The sequence below is a fragment of the Capricornis sumatraensis genome, chromosome X (genome assembly GCF_032405125.1).
Source record: "Capricornis sumatraensis isolate serow.1 chromosome X, serow.2, whole genome shotgun sequence".
Taxonomy (NCBI): Eukaryota; Metazoa; Chordata; class Mammalia; order Artiodactyla; family Bovidae; genus Capricornis; species Capricornis sumatraensis.
Window position 1 is genome coordinate 93,916,822 of NC_091092.1, and position 18,427 is coordinate 93,935,248.

General features: G+C 38.0%; 1 protein-coding gene across 1 annotated transcript in view; it reads left to right on the forward strand.

Moving 5' to 3' along the window:
- KLF8 (KLF transcription factor 8) overlaps positions 1–18,427 on the forward strand; it is a 121,351-nt gene that overhangs the window by 18,215 nt on the left and 84,709 nt on the right. Inside the window, exons 2-4 of the mRNA XM_068962647.1 lie at positions 11,539–12,103; positions 14,980–15,085; positions 15,710–15,846. Coding sequence (XP_068818748.1) covers positions 11,539–12,103; positions 14,980–15,085; positions 15,710–15,846 — 808 coding nt within the window. The remainder of the gene's footprint in view (positions 1–11,538; positions 12,104–14,979; positions 15,086–15,709; positions 15,847–18,427) is intronic.

The window sequence follows — 18,427 nt, forward strand, 5'->3', positions numbered from 1 at the left end:
AGTCAGAATAAGAGAACACTGCCTCTTGCCCCTCATCATTCTCTGAGTTTAGGCCCACATTATCTCTCATCTAAACTTTAAAATATCATAACCATAATATAATTATCAAGCATTTAAAAATTAACAATGATTCTTTAATATCTTGCAATATCCAGTCAGTATTCAAATATATCCAATTGTATCATTAATGACTTACCAAAATTTTTCCTTATTCTCCCTTTTTGATCTCTTTGAATCCTATCTTATTCCTTCTTCAATCTACCTTTCATTAAGGAGGTAAATATCACAGAAATAGTTCTGCCCATGTCACTCCCCTCCTCAAAACAATTACCTGTTATTTCAGCTAGGCTTTCTTTGAACTGCACTTTCCCTTATAGTCCAAAAATAAAGAATAGTTCTATTTTATGTAAGGGATGCATTCTTGAACGTTTCTAATAGTTCAAAACTCCCATAACTCAAATATAATTCTGATAGAGAATGGAGTGTTGACTGGTTACTGGCTAAGTAGCACTGCCCTCTCTAAAGCATTCTTTAGGGTCCAGGTGTTGCCTGGCAATGGCACTACACACTGCACAATATCCTTGAATTTTTTTTTTAAATATAGTTGATTTACAATATTATATATTTCAGGTGTAGAGCATAGTGATCCAGTGTTTTTACATATTATACTCCATTAGAAGTTATTATAAGATAATAGCTATAATTTCCTGTACTGTACAATATATCCTTGTTGCTTAATTATTTTGTACATAGTAGCTTATGTCTCTTAATCCCTTACCCATAGTTTGTCTACTCAACTTTGGTAGCCCCTTTTTTTGTATATCTGTGAATCTCTTTCTGGTTTGCATAAACATTTGTCTGTATTATTATTATTATTAGTTGGCTGTGCCACATGGCTTTCAGGACCTAGTTCCCCAATCAGGGGTTGAACTCCCAGTGAAACCACCAAGTCCTTACCATTGGACCATGAGGTATTTCCCTGTAATTTTTTTTTTTAAGATTCTTTATATGTGATATCATACAGTATCTTTCCTTTTTAAATTAATTTTAATTGGAGGATAAATATTTTACAATATTTTGTTGGTTTCTGCCATACATCAACATGAATCAGCCATAGGTATACATATGTCCTACCTCCCTCATGAACCTCCCTCCCATCTTCCAATACATCCCACCTCTCTAGGTTGTCTCAGAGCACTGGTCTTGAGCTTCCTGTATCATAACAGCAAATTCCCACTGGCTATCTATTTTACATATGGTAATGCATATGTTTCCAGGCTTCTTTCTCAATTTGTCCCACCCTCTTCTTCCCCCACTGTGTCCACAAGTCCGATCTTTATGTCTGCATCTTCATTGCTCCAATGCAAATAGGTTCCTCAAAACCATCTTTCAAAATTCCATATATATGCATTAATATGCAATATTTTTTTTTCTTTTTTCTGACTTGCTTCACTCTATATGGGGGAAGGAAATGGCAACCCACTCCAGTATTCTTGCCTAGAGAATCTAGTGGACAAAGGAGCCTGGTGGGCTGCTGTCCATAGGGTCGCAAAGAGTTGGACACTACTGAAGTGACTTAGCATGCATGCATGCATTGGAGAAGGAAATGGCAACCCACTCCAGTATTCTTGCCTGGAGAATCCTAGGAACAGAGGAGTCTGGTGAGTTGCCGTCTATGGGGTTGCACAGAGTCGAACACGACTGAAACGACTTAGCAGCAGCAGCAGCAGTCACTCTATATAGTAGGCTCTAGGTTCATCCTCCTCCTTAGAACTGACTCGAATGTGTTCCTTTTTATGGCTGAGTAATGTTCCATTGTATATATGTACCACAACTTCTTTATCCATTTATCTGTTGATGGACATGTAGGTTGCTTCCATGTCCTGGCTATTGTAAATATGGCTACTATGAACATTGGGATACCTGTGTATTTTTCAGTTATGTTTTTCTCAGGGTATATGCCCAGTAGTGAGGTTTCTGGGTCATACGGTAGTTTTATTCCTAGGTTTTCAAGGAAACTTCATAATGTTCTCCATAGTGGCGGTATCAATTTATTTTCCCACAAACAGGGCAAGAGGGTATGCTTTTCTTCACACCTTTTCCATCATCTATTGTTTATAGATTTTTTTTTGATGATGGCCATTCTGGCATGTGTGAAGTGATACCTTATTTTACTTTTGATTTGCCTTTCTCTTATAAAGAGTGATGTTGGGCATCGTTTCATGTGTATCTTAGCTATCTGTATGTCTTCCTTGGAGAAATGTCTGTTTTAGTTTTAGGGGGTTTTTTTGCCCACTTTTTGATTGGGTTGTTTGTTTTTTTTTTTTGGTATTGAGCTGCATGGGCTGCTTGTATATATTGGAGATTAATCCTTTATCAGTTGTTTCATTTGATATTATTTTCTCCCATCCTGAGAGTTGTCTTTCCCCCTTGTTTATAATTTCCTTTGCTGTGCAAAAGCTTTTAATTTTAATTAAGTCCCATTTGCTTCTTTTGTTTTTATTTCCATTACTCTAGGAAGTTGGTCATAGAGAATCTTGCTGTGATTTATGTCAGAGAGCATTCTGCCTATGTTTTCTTCTAAGAGTTTTATAGTTTCTGGTTTTATGTTTAGGTCTTCAATGAATTTTGAGGTTATTTTTGTGTATGGTGTTAGAAAGTGTTCTACTTTCATTCTTTTGCACATAGTTGACCAGTTTTCCCAGCACCACTTGTTGAAGGAACTGTCTTTTTTTCATTATATATTTTTGCTTCCTTTGTCAAAGATAAGGTGTCATAGGTGCATGGATTTCTCTCTGAGCTTTCTATTTTATTCCATTAATCTATATTTCTCTTTTTGAACCAGACCATACTATCTTGATGACTGTAGCTTTGCAGTATAGTCTGAAGTCAGGAAGGTTGATTCCTCCAATTCCATGCTTCTTTCTGAAGATTGCTTTGGCTATTCAGGGTCTTTTGCATTTCTATACAAATTGTGAAATTACTTGTTCTAGTTCTATGAAAAATACTGTTGGTAGTTTGATAAGGATTGTGTTGAATCTGCAGATTGCTTTGGGTAGTATAATAATTTTCACTCTACTGATTCTTCCAATCCAAGAACATTGTATATCTCTGTTTGTATCATCTTTGATTTCTTTCATCAGTGTCTTATAGTTTTCTCCATACAGGTCTTCGGGTAAATTTATTCCTAAGCATTTTATTATTTTCATTGCAGTGGTGAATGGAATTGCTTTTTAAATTTATCTTCCTGACTTTTTATTGTCAGTGTATAGGAATGCAAGGGATTTCTTTGTAGTAATTTTATATCCTGTGACTTTACTATGTTCATTGTCTAGCTCTAGTAATTTTTTGGTGGCCTTTTTAGGACTTTTTATGTTGAGAATCATATCATCTGCATACAGTGAGAGTTTTACTTCTTCTTTTCCAATATGGATTCCTTTTATTTTTCTTCTCTGACTGCTGTAGCTAGGACTTCCAAAACTATGTTGAATTATAGTGGTGAGAGTAGGCACCCTTGTCTTGTTCCTGATTTTAGAGGAAATGTTTTCAGTTTTTCATGGTTGAGGACAATGTTTTGCTGTGGGTTTGTGGTATATGGCTTTTATCATGTTGAGGTATATTCCTTCTATGCCTACTTTCTGGAGAGTATTTTTTTTTTATCATAAGTGCATGTTGAGTGTTGTTGAAAGTTTCTCTGCATCTATTTAAATGATCGTATGGTTTTTATCTTTCAATTTGTTAATATGGTGTATCACATTGTTTGATTTTCATATACTGAAGAATCCTTGCATCTCTGGGATAAAGTCTACTTGATCATGTTGTATGATCTTTTTTATGTTTTGTTAGATTCTGTTTGCTTGAATTTTGTTGATTTTTGCATCTGTTTTCATTAGTGATATGACCTGTTATTTTCTTTTTTAATATAAATTTATTTATTTTAATTGGAGGCTAATTATTTTACAATATTGTATTGGTTTTGCCATACATCAACATGAATCCACCATGGGTGTACACATGTTCCCCATCCTGAACCCCCCTCCCACCTCCCTCCCCATCCCATCCCTCTGGGTCATCCCAGTGCACCAGCCCCGAGCCTCCTGTATCATGCATCGAACCTGGACTGGCGATTTGTTTCACATATGATATTATACATGTTTCAGTGCCATTCTCCCAAATCATCCCACCCTTGCTCTCTCCCACAGAGTCCAAAAGACTTTTTGTGGTATCTTTGTCTGGTTTTGGTATCAGGGTGATAATGGCCTCATAGAGTGAGTTTGGGAATTTTCCTCCACTGCAATTCTGGAAGAGTTTGAGTAGGATAGATGTTAGCTCTTCTCTAAATTTTTGGTAGAATCCACCTGTGAATTTTGTTTGTTGAAAGATTTTTTATTACAGTTTGAATTTCTGTGCTTGTGATTGGTCTGTTCATATTTTCTGTTTCTTCCTGGTTCAGTTTTGGAAGGTAAACTTTTATAAGAATTGTTCATTTCTTCCAAGTTGTCAATTTTATTGACATATATTTGCTCATAGTAGTCTCTTATGGTCCCTTGTAGTTCTGTGTTGTCTGTTGTAACTTCTCCTTTTTCATTTCTAATTTTATTGATTTGAGTCTTTTCCCTTTTTTTCTTGATGAGTCTGGATAATAGTTTGTCCCTTTGTTTATCTTCTCAAAGAAACAACTTTTAGCTTATTGATCTTTGTTATAGTCTTCTTCAAGCCTTTTTCATTTATTTCTGCTCTGATGTTTATGATTTCTTTCGTTCTACTAAATTTGGGATTTTTTTTTGGTCTTTATTCTAGTTGCTTTAGGTGTAAAGTTATGTTTATTTGATGTCTCTTGTTTCATCAGGTAGGCTTGCATTGCTATGAACTTTCTCTTAGCACTGCATTTACTGAATCTCATAGGTTTCAGATTGTTGTGTTTTCATTGTCATTTGTTTCTAGGCATGTTTTTATTTTCTTTTTGATATCTTCAGTGATGTGTTGGTTATTCAGAAGCATGTTGTTTAGTTTCCATGTGTTTGTGTTTTTTATATTTTTTTTTCCTATAGTTAATATCTAATCTTGCAGCATTGTGATCAGAAAGGACGCTTAAAGTGATTTCAATTTTAAAAAAAATCACTAAGGCTTAATTTGTGACCCAGTATATGATCTATCCTAGAGAATGTTCCATGTGCACTTGAAGAAAAGGTGAAATCTAATGGTTTTGGATGAAATGCTCTGTAGATATCAATTAGGTCCAACTGGTCTAATGTATCATTAAAGATTGTATTCCTTATTAATTATCTGTCTGGATGATCTGTCCATTGGTGTGTGGGGTACTAAAGTCCACCACTATCATTGTGTTACTGTCGATTTCCCCTTTAATAGTTGTTATCATTTGCCTTATGTATTGAGGTGTTCCTATCTTGGGTGCATATATATTCATAATTATTATATTATTATCTTCTTTGATTGATCATTATGTGGTGTCCTTCATTGTCTCTTGTAGCAGCCTTTATTTTAAAATATATTTTATCTGATTATTGCTACTCGAATTTTTCTTTTTAAATTTCTATTTGCAGGGAATAACATTTTCCTGTTGCTCACTTTCAGTCTGTATGTGTCCCTAGTTCTGAGGTCAGTCTCTTGTAGACAGTATATATAGAGGTCTTGTTTCTGTATCCATTCAGTCAATCTGGGTCTTTTGGTTAGAGCATTTAGTTCATTTACATTTAAGGTAATTATTGATATATATGATCTCATTGAAAGTGAAGTAAAAGTCACTCAGTCGTGTCCAACTCTTTGTGACCCCATGTGCTATACAGTCCATGGAATTCTCCAGACCATAGTGCTGGAGTGGGTAGCCTTTCCCTTCTCTAGGGGATCTTCCCAACCCAGGGATCAAACTCAGTTCTCCCGCACTGCATATGGATTCTTTACTAGCTGAACCACAAGGGAAGCCCAAGAATACTGGAGTGGGTAGCTTATTCCTTCTCCAGCATAGCTTCCTGGCCCAGGAATTAAATCAGGGTCTCCTGCATTGCAGGAGGATTCTTTACAAAGTGAGCTATCAGGGAAGCCAATATGATCTCATTACCATTTACTTTATTGTTTTGGGTTTGTTTTCATGGTCCTTTACTTTCTCTTTTGTTTCCTATCTAGAGACATTTATTTAGCATTTGTTGCAATGCTGATTTGGTGGTGCTGAATTCTCTTAACTTTTACATGTCTGTAATGCTTTTGATTTCTCCTTCAAATCTGGATGAGATCCTTGATTCATAGAGTAATTTTGGTTGTGGATTTTTTTTTTAATTTTCATCACTTTAAGTATATCCTGCCACTCCCTTCTCGCCTGCAGAGTTTCTGTTGAAAGATCAGCTGTTAGCCTTATAGGGATCCCTTTGTGTGTTATTTGTTGGTTTTCCCTTGCTGCTTTTAATATTTGTTCTTTGTGTTTAATTTTTGTTAGTTTGGTTAATATGTGTCTTGGTGTATTTCTCCTGGGTTTATCCTGTATGGGACTCTCTTGGGTTACTGGACTTGGGTGGCTATTTCCTCTACCATGTTAGGGATGCTTTTGACTATAATCTCCTCAAATATTTTCTCACACCCTTTCTTTTTGTCTATGTCTTCTGAGACCCCTATAATCCAAAGGTTGGTGCACTTAATGTTGTCCCAACGGTCTCTGAGACGGAATCTATTTCTTTTTATTATGTTTTCTTTATTATGCTCTGTTTCAGTTATCTCCACCCTTGTATCTTCCAGCTCACTTATCTGTTCTTCTGCCTCAGTTTTTCTGCTATTGGCTCCCTCTAGTGTATTTTTAATCTCAGTTACTGTGTTATTCGGGCTTCCTGGGTGGCACTAATGGTAAAGAACCTGCTTGCCAATGCAAGAGAGGTAAGATACATGGGTTTGATCCCTGAGTCAGGAAGATCCCCTGGAGGAGGGCATGACAACCAACTGCAATATTTTTGCCTGGAGAATCCCATGAACAGATGGGGCCTGGCAGGCTACAGTCAATAGGGTCACAAACATTTCAGACATGACTGAAGTGACCTAGTATGCAAGCATGGGTTGTGTTGTTCATTGCTGATTCTCTATTCTTTAATTCTTCTAGGTCCTTGTTAAACATTTCTTTTTATCTTGTCAATCTATGCCTCCAGTATGTTTATCTGTGCCTCCATTTTATTTCTAACATTTCACATCATCTTTACTGTCATTACTCTGAATTATTTTCCAGGTAAACTGCCTATTTCCTGTTCATTTGTTTGGTAATGTGGCTTTTTACCATGTTTATTCATCTGCTGCATGTTTCTCTGTCTGTCATGTTTTTCAGTTTACTGTGTTGGGGGTCTCCTTTCTGCAGGGTAGAAAGTCTTACTTCCTCTTAATGGGGTCTGCCCCCTTTGGGTTGGATTGGACTAGTGCCTTGTGAAAGTTCCCTGGTTGGAGGGACTTGTACTGTATTCTGGTGGATGTAGCTGGATCTTGCCTCTCTGAAGGGCAGTGTTATGTCCAGCAGTGTGTTTTGCTGTGTCTATTGGCTTGGTATGACTTTGGGTAGCATTTCTGCTAATAAGCAGGTTTGTGTTTCTGTTTTGATAAAATTTGATGTGAGGCATCTAGTACTGGAGCTTGCTGGCTTTTGAGTGGGACTTGATCTTAGCATTGAGACAGGCTTTGGGGAGAGCTCTCACCCATTAATGTTTCATGGGATCAAGATTTCCTGGTGGTCTAAAGTTCTGGACTTGGTTATCCCATCTCACTGGTTCAGGGCTGACTGCTTACTTTAGCACCAAGACATTACAGGCCACACAGTATAGAAGACAAAACCCCAAGTCTGATGTGCAAAGCAACACTCAACATCCAAAAACACCCAAAGAAACTCAAATACATACAAAGAGAAGTGAATGAGGAAAAAGAGGGAAAAAAAGGATAAAAATGATCAAAAAAGAAGAGAGCAATCAAACCAATAAACAAACATCTAAATGAAAATGAATACTAAAAACTAGACTAGCAAATATACAAAATAAAAAGCATGGAAAAAGTGCAAAATAACTTGAGTACTGTAAAAACAGAAAAAAAATAATGTGAATTTATTTAAAAAATAAGATGCTTTGAAAAAGAAAATATTAGATTATAAAAATAAAAATCAAATGAATAATAAAGAAAAAACATTAGAACAATTAGAAAGAGAGAAAAGAGAGAAAAACATATAGAGAATGGTAGTAAGAAAAATGTCCTTATGATTCCTCTGTTTTATTCTCTACACAGTGTGCTCCAGTCAATTTGCCTACTGAGAAAATCCTCCCGATATTTCTAGAAATGTCTCTGCACCTGTGGTGGTCAGTGTGGGGTCAACTCAGACTCAGATCTTGCCCTATTCAAGCTTTCACTTGTTCCCAAAATCCACAGTTGCCCCCAAAGCCTACAAGCATGTGTGCTAAGTTGCTTTAGTCGTATCCAACTCTTTGTGACCCTGTGGACTGTAGCCCTCCAGGCTCCTGTGTCTATGGGATTCTCCAGGTAAGAATACTGGAGTGGGTTACCATGCCCTCCTTCAGGGGATCTTCCAACCCAGGGATTAAATCTGTGGCTCCTGCGTTGCAGACAGATTCTTTACTGCTGAGCATGGGGGAAGCCCCTAAAGGCCGCAGTATCAGGCTAATTGGGAGATTTAATCTGCTGTACCTGTGGCTGCCAGAGCAATTTCCCCTTCTCTCCTTTGCCCGAGTGGCCCCTGGTACTTTGCCTTTGTTTTAGGCCAACCTCTGCTTGTAGGCTGCCCTCTGGTGTCTGTTCTCTGCCCAGACACAAGGGGTGAAAGTGGAAGCTTATTAGGGCTTACCTCCTCAGTTGGGCTGGGGAGAGGAAGGGGTACAGCAGACAAAGTGTAGGCAGTGCCTGCTGTGGCCAAGACCTGCAGGACGTCACCACAGTCTGAGGCAAATCATGTACTTCCCCAGAGGAGTTTGCCTTGCATTGTGGGTCCCTCAGCAGAGTCAAGCAGCTCAGGCCCTAGGAAGATGTGGGCAGCGACCCATGCCTGCTCATAGCTGGAGTCAAGACCATAGTGGCCTCTGTCTTCCACCTTTGGCACTTGTGCCAGCTTTTCTACCTTTGGATTCTCAGACCTCAGCCAGCTCATCCCCCTAATGAATTCACAAATGCAGGGTCCTATCACAAAAGTAGGAGTTAGAATATTCTTGCAGCAATGACCTCTTGCCTCTCTGTGAGGCCCAGGCTTTTCCCTCGACTCCCTCAGCTGTGTCACACTAGCCCCCTCTGAGTATCTTCATGGCAGTCAACCCCCATCCTCTCCCTGCGGTCCAATCCCAGAAGCCTGAGCCTCAGCACCTAGCCCTCACTCTCTGCAGGTGTGGGTGTGTGAGCAGCTTCTTGACTGGGAAATGCTGTTCAGCAATGATCTCCGTGGTGAATTTTTTTTCCATTTTGCCTTCTGAGCACCTGTTCCTATGTTCCTCTCTGAGGTTGTAAAGTTCCCCCTGATCCTACCCATAAAGTTGTTTCCAGGTGTGCAGAAACTTTTGCTCCTTCATGACTCCCTCCCAAAGGCACAGATCCCCATCCCGAAATCCTTTGTCTCTTTTTCTTACCTTTTGCCCTACTTCATCCCTTGGAGATTGGCTTGCCTTTTAAGTCTGGGTTCTTCTGCCAGCTTTCAGCAGGTGTTCTGTAGGAGTTGTTCCACATGCAGATGAATTTTTGAGGTATTTGGGGGAGGTGAAGGCAATCTTCCCATCTTATTTCTCCACCATCTCGAAAGTCTCCCTCATATAGTATCCTTTTGCACTTGTTTCACTCTAGGACCCTCCAAGTTGCTGCAAATGACAGAATTTCATTTTTTATGACTGAACACTCTTCCATTGTGTGTGTGTGTGTGTGTACTACATCTTCTTTATCTATTTGTCTATTGGTGGACACTTGGGTTACTTCCATATTTTTGCTACTATAAATAGTGCTGCTGTGAACATTGGGGTGCAAATATCTCTTCAAGTCAGTGTTTTCTTTTTATTGCTTTTTCTAGATATATACCCAGGAGTGGAATTGCTAGATCATATGATAGCTCTACTGTTAATTTTTTGAGGAATCTCCATACCGTTTTCCATAGTAGCTGTACCAATTTATGTTCCCATCAACAGTGTAAAAGTTTTCCCTTTTATTCACATCCTCTCCAACATTTTTTATTTGTAGACTTTTTTATGTTATCCATTCTGACAGATGTGATGTGATAACTTGTTTATATTTGCATTTCTCTAATAATTAAAAATGTTGAACATGTTTTCATGTGACTATTGGCCATCTGTATATCTTCTTTGAAAAATGTCTCTTCAAGTCTTCTACATATTTTTAAATTGAGCATATCTTTGACCTTTGAATTCATGGAACTCTTAGAAAAATTGTAATTAGTTTGAGGTTTAATGTTATTTTATTTATTTTATTTTATTACTTATAAAGCAATGGAGCTTCCCACATGGCACTAGTGGTAAAGAACCCACCTGCAAATGCAGGAGACATGAAAGTCATGGATTCGATCACTGAGTCAGGAAGATCCCTTGGAGGAGGGCATGGCAACGCATTCTGAATTCTTGCCTGGAGAATCCCCATGGACAGAGGAGCCTAGTGGGCTACAGTCCATAGGGTCTGAAAGATTTTGACGCAACTAAAGTGAGTTAGCACACAGCCACGTATAAAGTGATCATTTAATTAGTTTTTTTTTTTTTTTTAAGCAATGCCACATGGCATGCAGGATCTCAGTTCCCTGACCAGGGATTGAACCCATGCACCCTATATTAGAAGCATGAAGTCGTAACCACTGGTCTGCCAGGGAAGTCCCTTAATTATTTTCAAATTTAATAGTTGCACAGTAAGATTCTGTATATGATACAATTGACCATACTGCATCATTATTCCCTAAGCATATCATCTGTTGTTATATCTCTGTAGATGTAAATCTCTTTCTTACCATTTCTCTGCCAACAGAACTTCTATTAATTCGCTAAGACCCATCTAAAATATCACTTCCTCTTTGAAACCTTCCCTAATCTTCTAGACAGAATGAATCATTCCCTTTTCTTTTTCTAAAATGCCTTGCTTAAATGTGGGCTGCATCACTTATTATGGTATGACTTTTAAGTTATTCATATTATTCTATCATTATAGTTGGTATGTTAGTATGTACTTCATGGCTATTCCATATTCATTTGTCCCCTCATTGGACTTAAAACAGTGCTTATTATAGTAGATACTCAGATGTGTTGATTCTAATTAATCTTGTAGAATTACTGTAAAGATTAAACGAAATAATATAACTGCCTTAAACGGTGCCTGGTGCTGGTACTCAATAAAGTTTCCCTCCTCTTTCCTCTTCTTTTACTTTTTCCTCTTTTTTCTTTTGCTTCATTTTTCTCAATTCCCTGTATATTCTGCCCATAACAAAATAATAGAGATTTCTTTCTTTCATTGCTTACATGTCTCTTCTTCAGGGTACTAAGACTTTGTACCTCTCATTTGTTTATGTATTTATTTTAGGTCACTGGCCCTGTTCAAATTAGAGATTCCCTTAAGAGAGCAGACAGAGGTAATATGACATCTCCACCACTCCTGGATGCCAACTCCATGAAGAACCCGGCATTGTTAAATGACATCAAGATTGAGCCCCCAGAAGAACTTCTGGCTAATGATTTCAACCTGCCCCAGGTGGAACCAGTTGACCTCTCCTTTCACAAGCCAAAGGCTCCTCTCCAGCCTGCCAGTATGCTGCAATCTCCAATACGTTCTCCCAAGCCACAGCCTGCTTCCCAGACTCTTGTAGTGTCCACTTCAACATCAGACACAGGCAGTTCAGCAAGCATCCGTACTGTTCTGACTCCAAGCTCTATCCTGGCCTCATCTCAGGGCACTGGTGGCCATCAGATCTTACATGTGATTCACACCATCCCCTCAGTCAATCTGCCAAATAAGATGGGTAGCCTGAAGGCCATCCCAGTGGTGGTGCAGTCGCTGCCCATGGTGTATACTACTTTGCCTGCAGATGGGAACCCTGCAGCCATTACAGTCCCACTCATTGGAGGAGATGGCAAAAATGTTGGCTCAGGTGAGCATCAATGTGCCCCTTTGCTGAGACTTACCTACCTCCATCTATTCCCTTTTTGAATATTGTAGCTCCTATTTATTTTCCAGTTATTCTTGTATACAGCTTTAAGAGCAATTTTTCATAAATACTGTTTTCATCATGTTTCTTTGATGCTTAAAAATGTACAATGACTCTTTTTAGCCCATGTTTCTCAAACTGTGGTATGCATATCTTTGAGTGAAATACTATATATCTTACTAGAACCTCTATATTATTTGATAGTAATTTAAAATATTTTATTAAAAAGAAAAATATAATATTTGAATAATATTTTAAGATAAGACAGGAACTTCAAAAACACTTTTAAGCTTACTAAGACGGCCACCCTTAGGCAGAGGATATGTTTAGTCTCTTACGCCATTGGGAATGTTTTGGTAGAAAAGTTGAGCAAGTTTCTCACCTTACATACATAGCCAGCCTTACCTCCTTGCCTCTCCCAACACTTCAGCTTTTCTCTTCCTTCCAGGTAAAATAGTCTTCTTTGAAATTCTGCCATCTCTCCTGTGTTCCACCTCATTTTGCATCTATTATCTTTCCTATTATTTTTTACATGCCTGTATCACAAGTATATGGGCATTCTTCCCAACTAAATTGTAAATTGCTGGAGGGCAAGACTATCTTATGTGACTTTGTGCATCTCCAGAAAGCACAGTGGTAGATAGAAGTTATAACAAATCATCTAATGAACAAACTTGAAATTTTGTCCAGGAGAGAGTTCATATGCTATAATGTTACCTTTTACCTAATTTTTAAAATAAATTTAGAATTCAGAAAGATATGTTTATCTCCCTTTCACCACTATCCGCCAGCCACCCAGTTCCCTTCCTAGAGGAATATCAAAATTGTAATGGGACACGATGGAAGAAAATTATATAGCCTTTTGAAGTGATTCAAGATATTTAGCTTCACCACATCTATAGAATTACAATCAGTTTTGGATGTTCAGCTTTAAGAATGATTTTGAGAAATTGGATTATAGTCAGAGGAGAAAGATTAAGATGGTGAGAGGACTCAAACTCATGTCAGAGAGGAGCTGATAAATGTTTAGCATGAATTAATAAGACCAAAGGAGAGATATGTGGGTAGAAATGACTAGGAAACAGATTTCAGCTCAATGTAAAAAAAAAACAAAAAAACCTTTCTCAGAGTTTTCTACGTTTGAGATTCAATACCCTATTATCACTCCATCACTAAATGTATGTAATGAAGAACATACCAAGCATCAAATTGCTGGGACTTTTTCATGTTCTTTTGAATAAAAATGCTATTATCGACTAGTGGTTCGGAGAAGGCGATGGCACCCTGCTCCAGTACTCTTGCCTGAAAAATTCCATGGACAGAGGAGCCTGGTGGGCTGCAGTCCATGGGGTCGCAGAGTTGGACACGACTGAGCGGCTTCACTTTCACTTTTCACTTTCATGCATTGGAGGAGGAAATGGCAACCCACTCCAGTGTTCTTGCCTGGAGAATCCCAGGGACAGGGGAGCCTGGTGGGCTGCTGTCTCTGGGGTCGCACAGAGTCGGACATGACTGAAGCAACTTAGCAGCAACAGCAGCAGCATTGACTAGTGGTTAATTGTGGTAATGATACGTGTTCATAACAATCTTGTTTCTGATATCTCTTAAGGGGGTTAATTAATGGGGGAAAATATGATTATCAATTCTCATGTAGAGAGAGAGCCAAATAAAAATGGTAAAATAAAATTTTTTGTGTGAGAATATGATGATATCAAGCCAGTTTGGATGGTTTTGATGAGTTTGGAATTGCCCCATAATAACCATCAGAACCATTTTAAAAAGAATGAATTTTAAAAGTGTTGCAGTTTCAAGCTAAGACCATTAGCACTGTGGTCTCCAAAATGCTATGCTTACACTTTGATTGGGGCATAAAGGGGTGTTGCATAAAATATTTGGAGCATAAGAAGAAAGCAGCAAAATTTTTATTTGTATTTTCTTATCCTTTACATGTTATTTTATTTATTTTCTACAATCTACACAAAAGTTTAGGATGTAGGTACATTTAGATCATAAACACACATGACACATGCAGAGACACAGACACAGGTGCACGCTTAAAATGTTTTAGTGAATTATATACAATGTATGGAGATGACTGTGCTAACCAAGTACTCCCCACCCTCAACTATGTTGCCATCCTTAAGTTTCTTCTGTATAGAAATTTTGAACATTTAACTAGATCTGAAAGATGGCTGATCACCTGATTGAGTTTTGGTAGGGATCAGAAACACCAGTGTTTGACAATAAATACTTGAGGGCTTCTGCCAACATAGGTGAAAGGGAAGGGTGGTAATATGTATCAAGCACCTGCTCAACACCCATTATGTGTCTCATCTCAATGACTCATTTTCATTTAGGAACACAAAAGCCAAAGGAGATGTTCTCACCTCTGACATGAACCTAGACATTGATCTGAGGACAGCTAGAGAACTATTTAGAGTTTGATTAAACAAACACACATTGAACCTCACTTTTCAGGAGACCCTGTCTTGGGAGCTGGAGATAGAGCTGAATCATACTCAGACCATATCCTAGAGAAACCTACCATCTCACTGTCTTAGAGAAGCTCATTCTAGTGAAAATGCTCCAGAAAGCTCCTTTCTACACTCCCCTCAAAGGAGTTTCTGTATCCTGCTATGCTAAAATTTTAAATGTTTTTCTCTTCCTTTCATACAAATATACTTCTTTCATCTTTGCTTTTGCTTTTATTTATTTCTCTCTCTTACTGCTACTTCTAATATTGGCCAAACTGGGAATCCTGAAAATGATTAGAGACTCATATATTTGTAGCCCACAATGCTCTTTTTATTTGCTTTTAGTGAAAGTTGAGCCCACCTCTATATCTCCACTGGAGATCCCAAGTGACAATGAAGAGAATGCAATTGAGAGTGGATCCTTACAGGGTATTCAAGGACTACAGCAAGAGTAAGTACTTTTATCTCTACTTCAGGTTGTTCTCTGTATATATGTGTGTGTCTGTGATAGAAGTGGAACAAATTCTTAGACACAGTAGTAAGAATTTGAGGACAACAAAATATAGATAAACTGCCTTGTCAGTGAAGGTATGAGCTTGTATGCACACATGTGCATGGACATGGATGTTATGTCACAGTAATGTTCGAATTGTAGATCATTGATTTTTACCCTTGAAAAATCTACAAATTTCCTATGAAATACAATTGCATTCTGTTTCTTTCTGTAAGTTTAAAGGAATCGTATCATTGGCTTGCATTTTAGCAACCATGTCAGATGAAAAATACATTTCTTTAAACCTAGGAATGAGGCTTATTAGAATGAAATGCTCACAGCTTGGGAACAGAAACCACCCAAAGAAATATCACCACCTCCTGGGACCTACATTTACTCAGCATAATGGCCTAGTTGAGGGAATTGCTTGAACTATTTCAATTATTCCTTCTGGGAGGCAGGACTGATATTAAATTTGCATAAATTAAATGCATGTAAGAGGGGATCCCATTATACGTAAGTTCATTTATTAGCCTCCACTTTAAAATCATTATTTGGCCCTATCTCTCTTTCTTTGCTCAGACCAGCAGCAATGACACAAATGCAAGAAGAGTCCCTTGACTTGAAGAGAAGACGGATTCACCAGTGTGACTTTGCAGGATGCAGCAAAGTGTACACCAAAAGCTCTCACCTGAAAGCCCACCGCAGAATCCATACAGGTCTGCCCACCTCTACCCTAACTACCCCCTGCCACATGCACACCAAATCTCTGAGAGAAAGGAAGAGAAAGTCCTGAAGCAAAGTTTGATCTATTTATATTTATGGGCACAGGTTCCATTCGTGGCTTTTACCCCTATGTCTTGTTTCTACTCTACAGTAGCTGTCATGAAACCAGCCTAAGAAAACATAAACCTGGTGTCTTCTGAATAGTTAAGATCCCCATTGAGCCCTTGTAGGTCTTTCTAATCGGGAAGTCTTAACATTTATGCAAAGATAAAGGCAGATAAGATTCCCTCCCTTGTGACCATCCCCACAAGTTTTACTGAGTAGTGAAAAGCAAAGTGAAATTAAAGCAGGCTTTTTGAGCTCAGTACCATCCACCAACCTATAACATACCTTTGTTCTCATTGGAAAAAAGGTGCAGAATAAGTAAAGCAGACCTTGGGGGCTGAGAGTTGAGGCTAAGGGAGTGAGCAAATGGTCCCATTTGAAGAACTATCACTCAACTCTAAATAAGTATTACCAAATCTCCCAAATTAAAAATTTTAAAGATTTTTTATGTGAAACATCCTAGATTTCAATTTTGTCTTCTAATTAAATGAATTTTATAATACCATACATTCAAAGAAACCTGCCTGTGGGCCAGAAGTAGCTTTTCAGTCATCAGTTTGTATCCTCTTCTTGAAAACTCCTCATCCCTAATCATCTCCAGCTCAGAAGTGAGACTTGGACACTCTGGACAAGGAAGGGACCCTCTTTTCTTGTAAACATATACTGTATTACAGTTTGTATAGGAGAGCCTAGCCTTAGTTGATGTGCCATAAGGCTATTAATAGGTGACTAATTGTCCCAATATTTCTATAACACTCTTATTTGTTGATGTTTTATTTGCTTCTACCTCAGATGAAGGCTGATTCTATTGAATATGTATATTATGTGTAAGTATTTGAATTTTCAACATGTAAAAGTAGATGTTAATAGTTTACTGGACTCCTAACATCAAAAATTGTTTTAGTATATAGCCAAATTTGTTTTTTTCACCCCTACCTACTTCCCACTATAAAATTTCAGACATCATATTATCTGAATCATAAATACTTCAGAATATATCTTTAAAAGGCAAAGATGTTTAAAAATAAGCACAACATTACTAGCACATAGAAAATTTCCTTAATATCAAATTTCCACAATTGTCTAATAAGTATTTTTTTTAAGTTTGTTCCGATTTTGATCTAAACAAGGCTCATATGTTGACTAGCATAATCAATATGAGGAGCCAGCTACGCTTAAGTAAAGAGTGTTCTTGATTAGAAAACAAAAACTCTGAGATAGAAATAAGCTTGCCTTGTTCTAATAACTGACAGATATCCAGCATAGCTAGGCATATTGGGGGTAGTAGTTAGCGGGGAAGTACAAGAGTAGAAAGGGAAAGACCACTTAAGGAAGGCTACTGTAGTGATGCAGGCAAAATGAGAGCCTGACTAGAATGTTAGGAGTAAATATGGAGAGAAGGAAGTACGTTGATGAGTGAGGGGACGCTAATGACTCTCAGATTTCTGTTTTGGATTACTGGATAGATGGAGGTACCATTTACAAGAATAGAAAGTTTGCCAAAATAACATATTTAGTAAGTAGGAAAAGCCCTCTGGAACCCAACCTTGGTAGGCAACCTGGGGGTATATATATATATATTTTCTGTTGCTGATATTCCACAAGTTCTTTGGAAGAGGCAGCTGAAGAAATTCCTTATTTATTGCCCTCCAAAGACTGGACTTCATTGCAAGGAGTTCCAAATATCTACTTGTCTCTGGTAGATATTCTCAGCAGAGAGCCATAAGGCTCTTATTTATCTGGATCTCTAGTATTCAATGCAGCCCTTCATCTCCTCCAAGCTTACAGTCATACAAAGCAAGAAATATAGATACAACAATTTCCATTAAATATACAGTTAAGTCCCAGGTTTTCTTAAATTATTTATTTTTAATTGAAGGATAATTACAATATTGTGTTGGTTTCTGCCATACATCAGCATGGATCAGCCATAGGTATATATATGTTCCCTCCCTCTTGAGACTCCTTTACGTCTCCCACCCCATCCCGGTCCTCTAGGTTGGCACAGAGCCCTGGTTTGAGTTCCTTAGGTCATAAAGCAAATTCCCACTGGCTATCTATTTCATATACGGTAGTGTATATGTTTCCATGCTACTCTCTCTATTCATCCCACCCTCTCCTTCGTATCCCTCCCTGTGTCCATAAGTCTGTTCTCTATGTCTGCATCTCCACTGCTACCCTGCAAATAGGTTTATCAGTACCATGTTTCCAGATTCCATATATATGTATTAATATATGATATTTGTTTTTCTGACTTGCTTCACTCTGTGTAATAGGCTTGAGGTTCATCAACCTCATTAACACTGACTCAAATGTATTCTTTTTATGGCTGAGTAATATTCTATCATATATATGTACCACAGCTTCTTCATCTATTCATCTGTCAATGGACATCTAGGTTTTTTACATGTCCTGGTTATTGTAAATAGTGCTGCAATGAGCACTGGGGTACATATCTCTTTTTCAGTT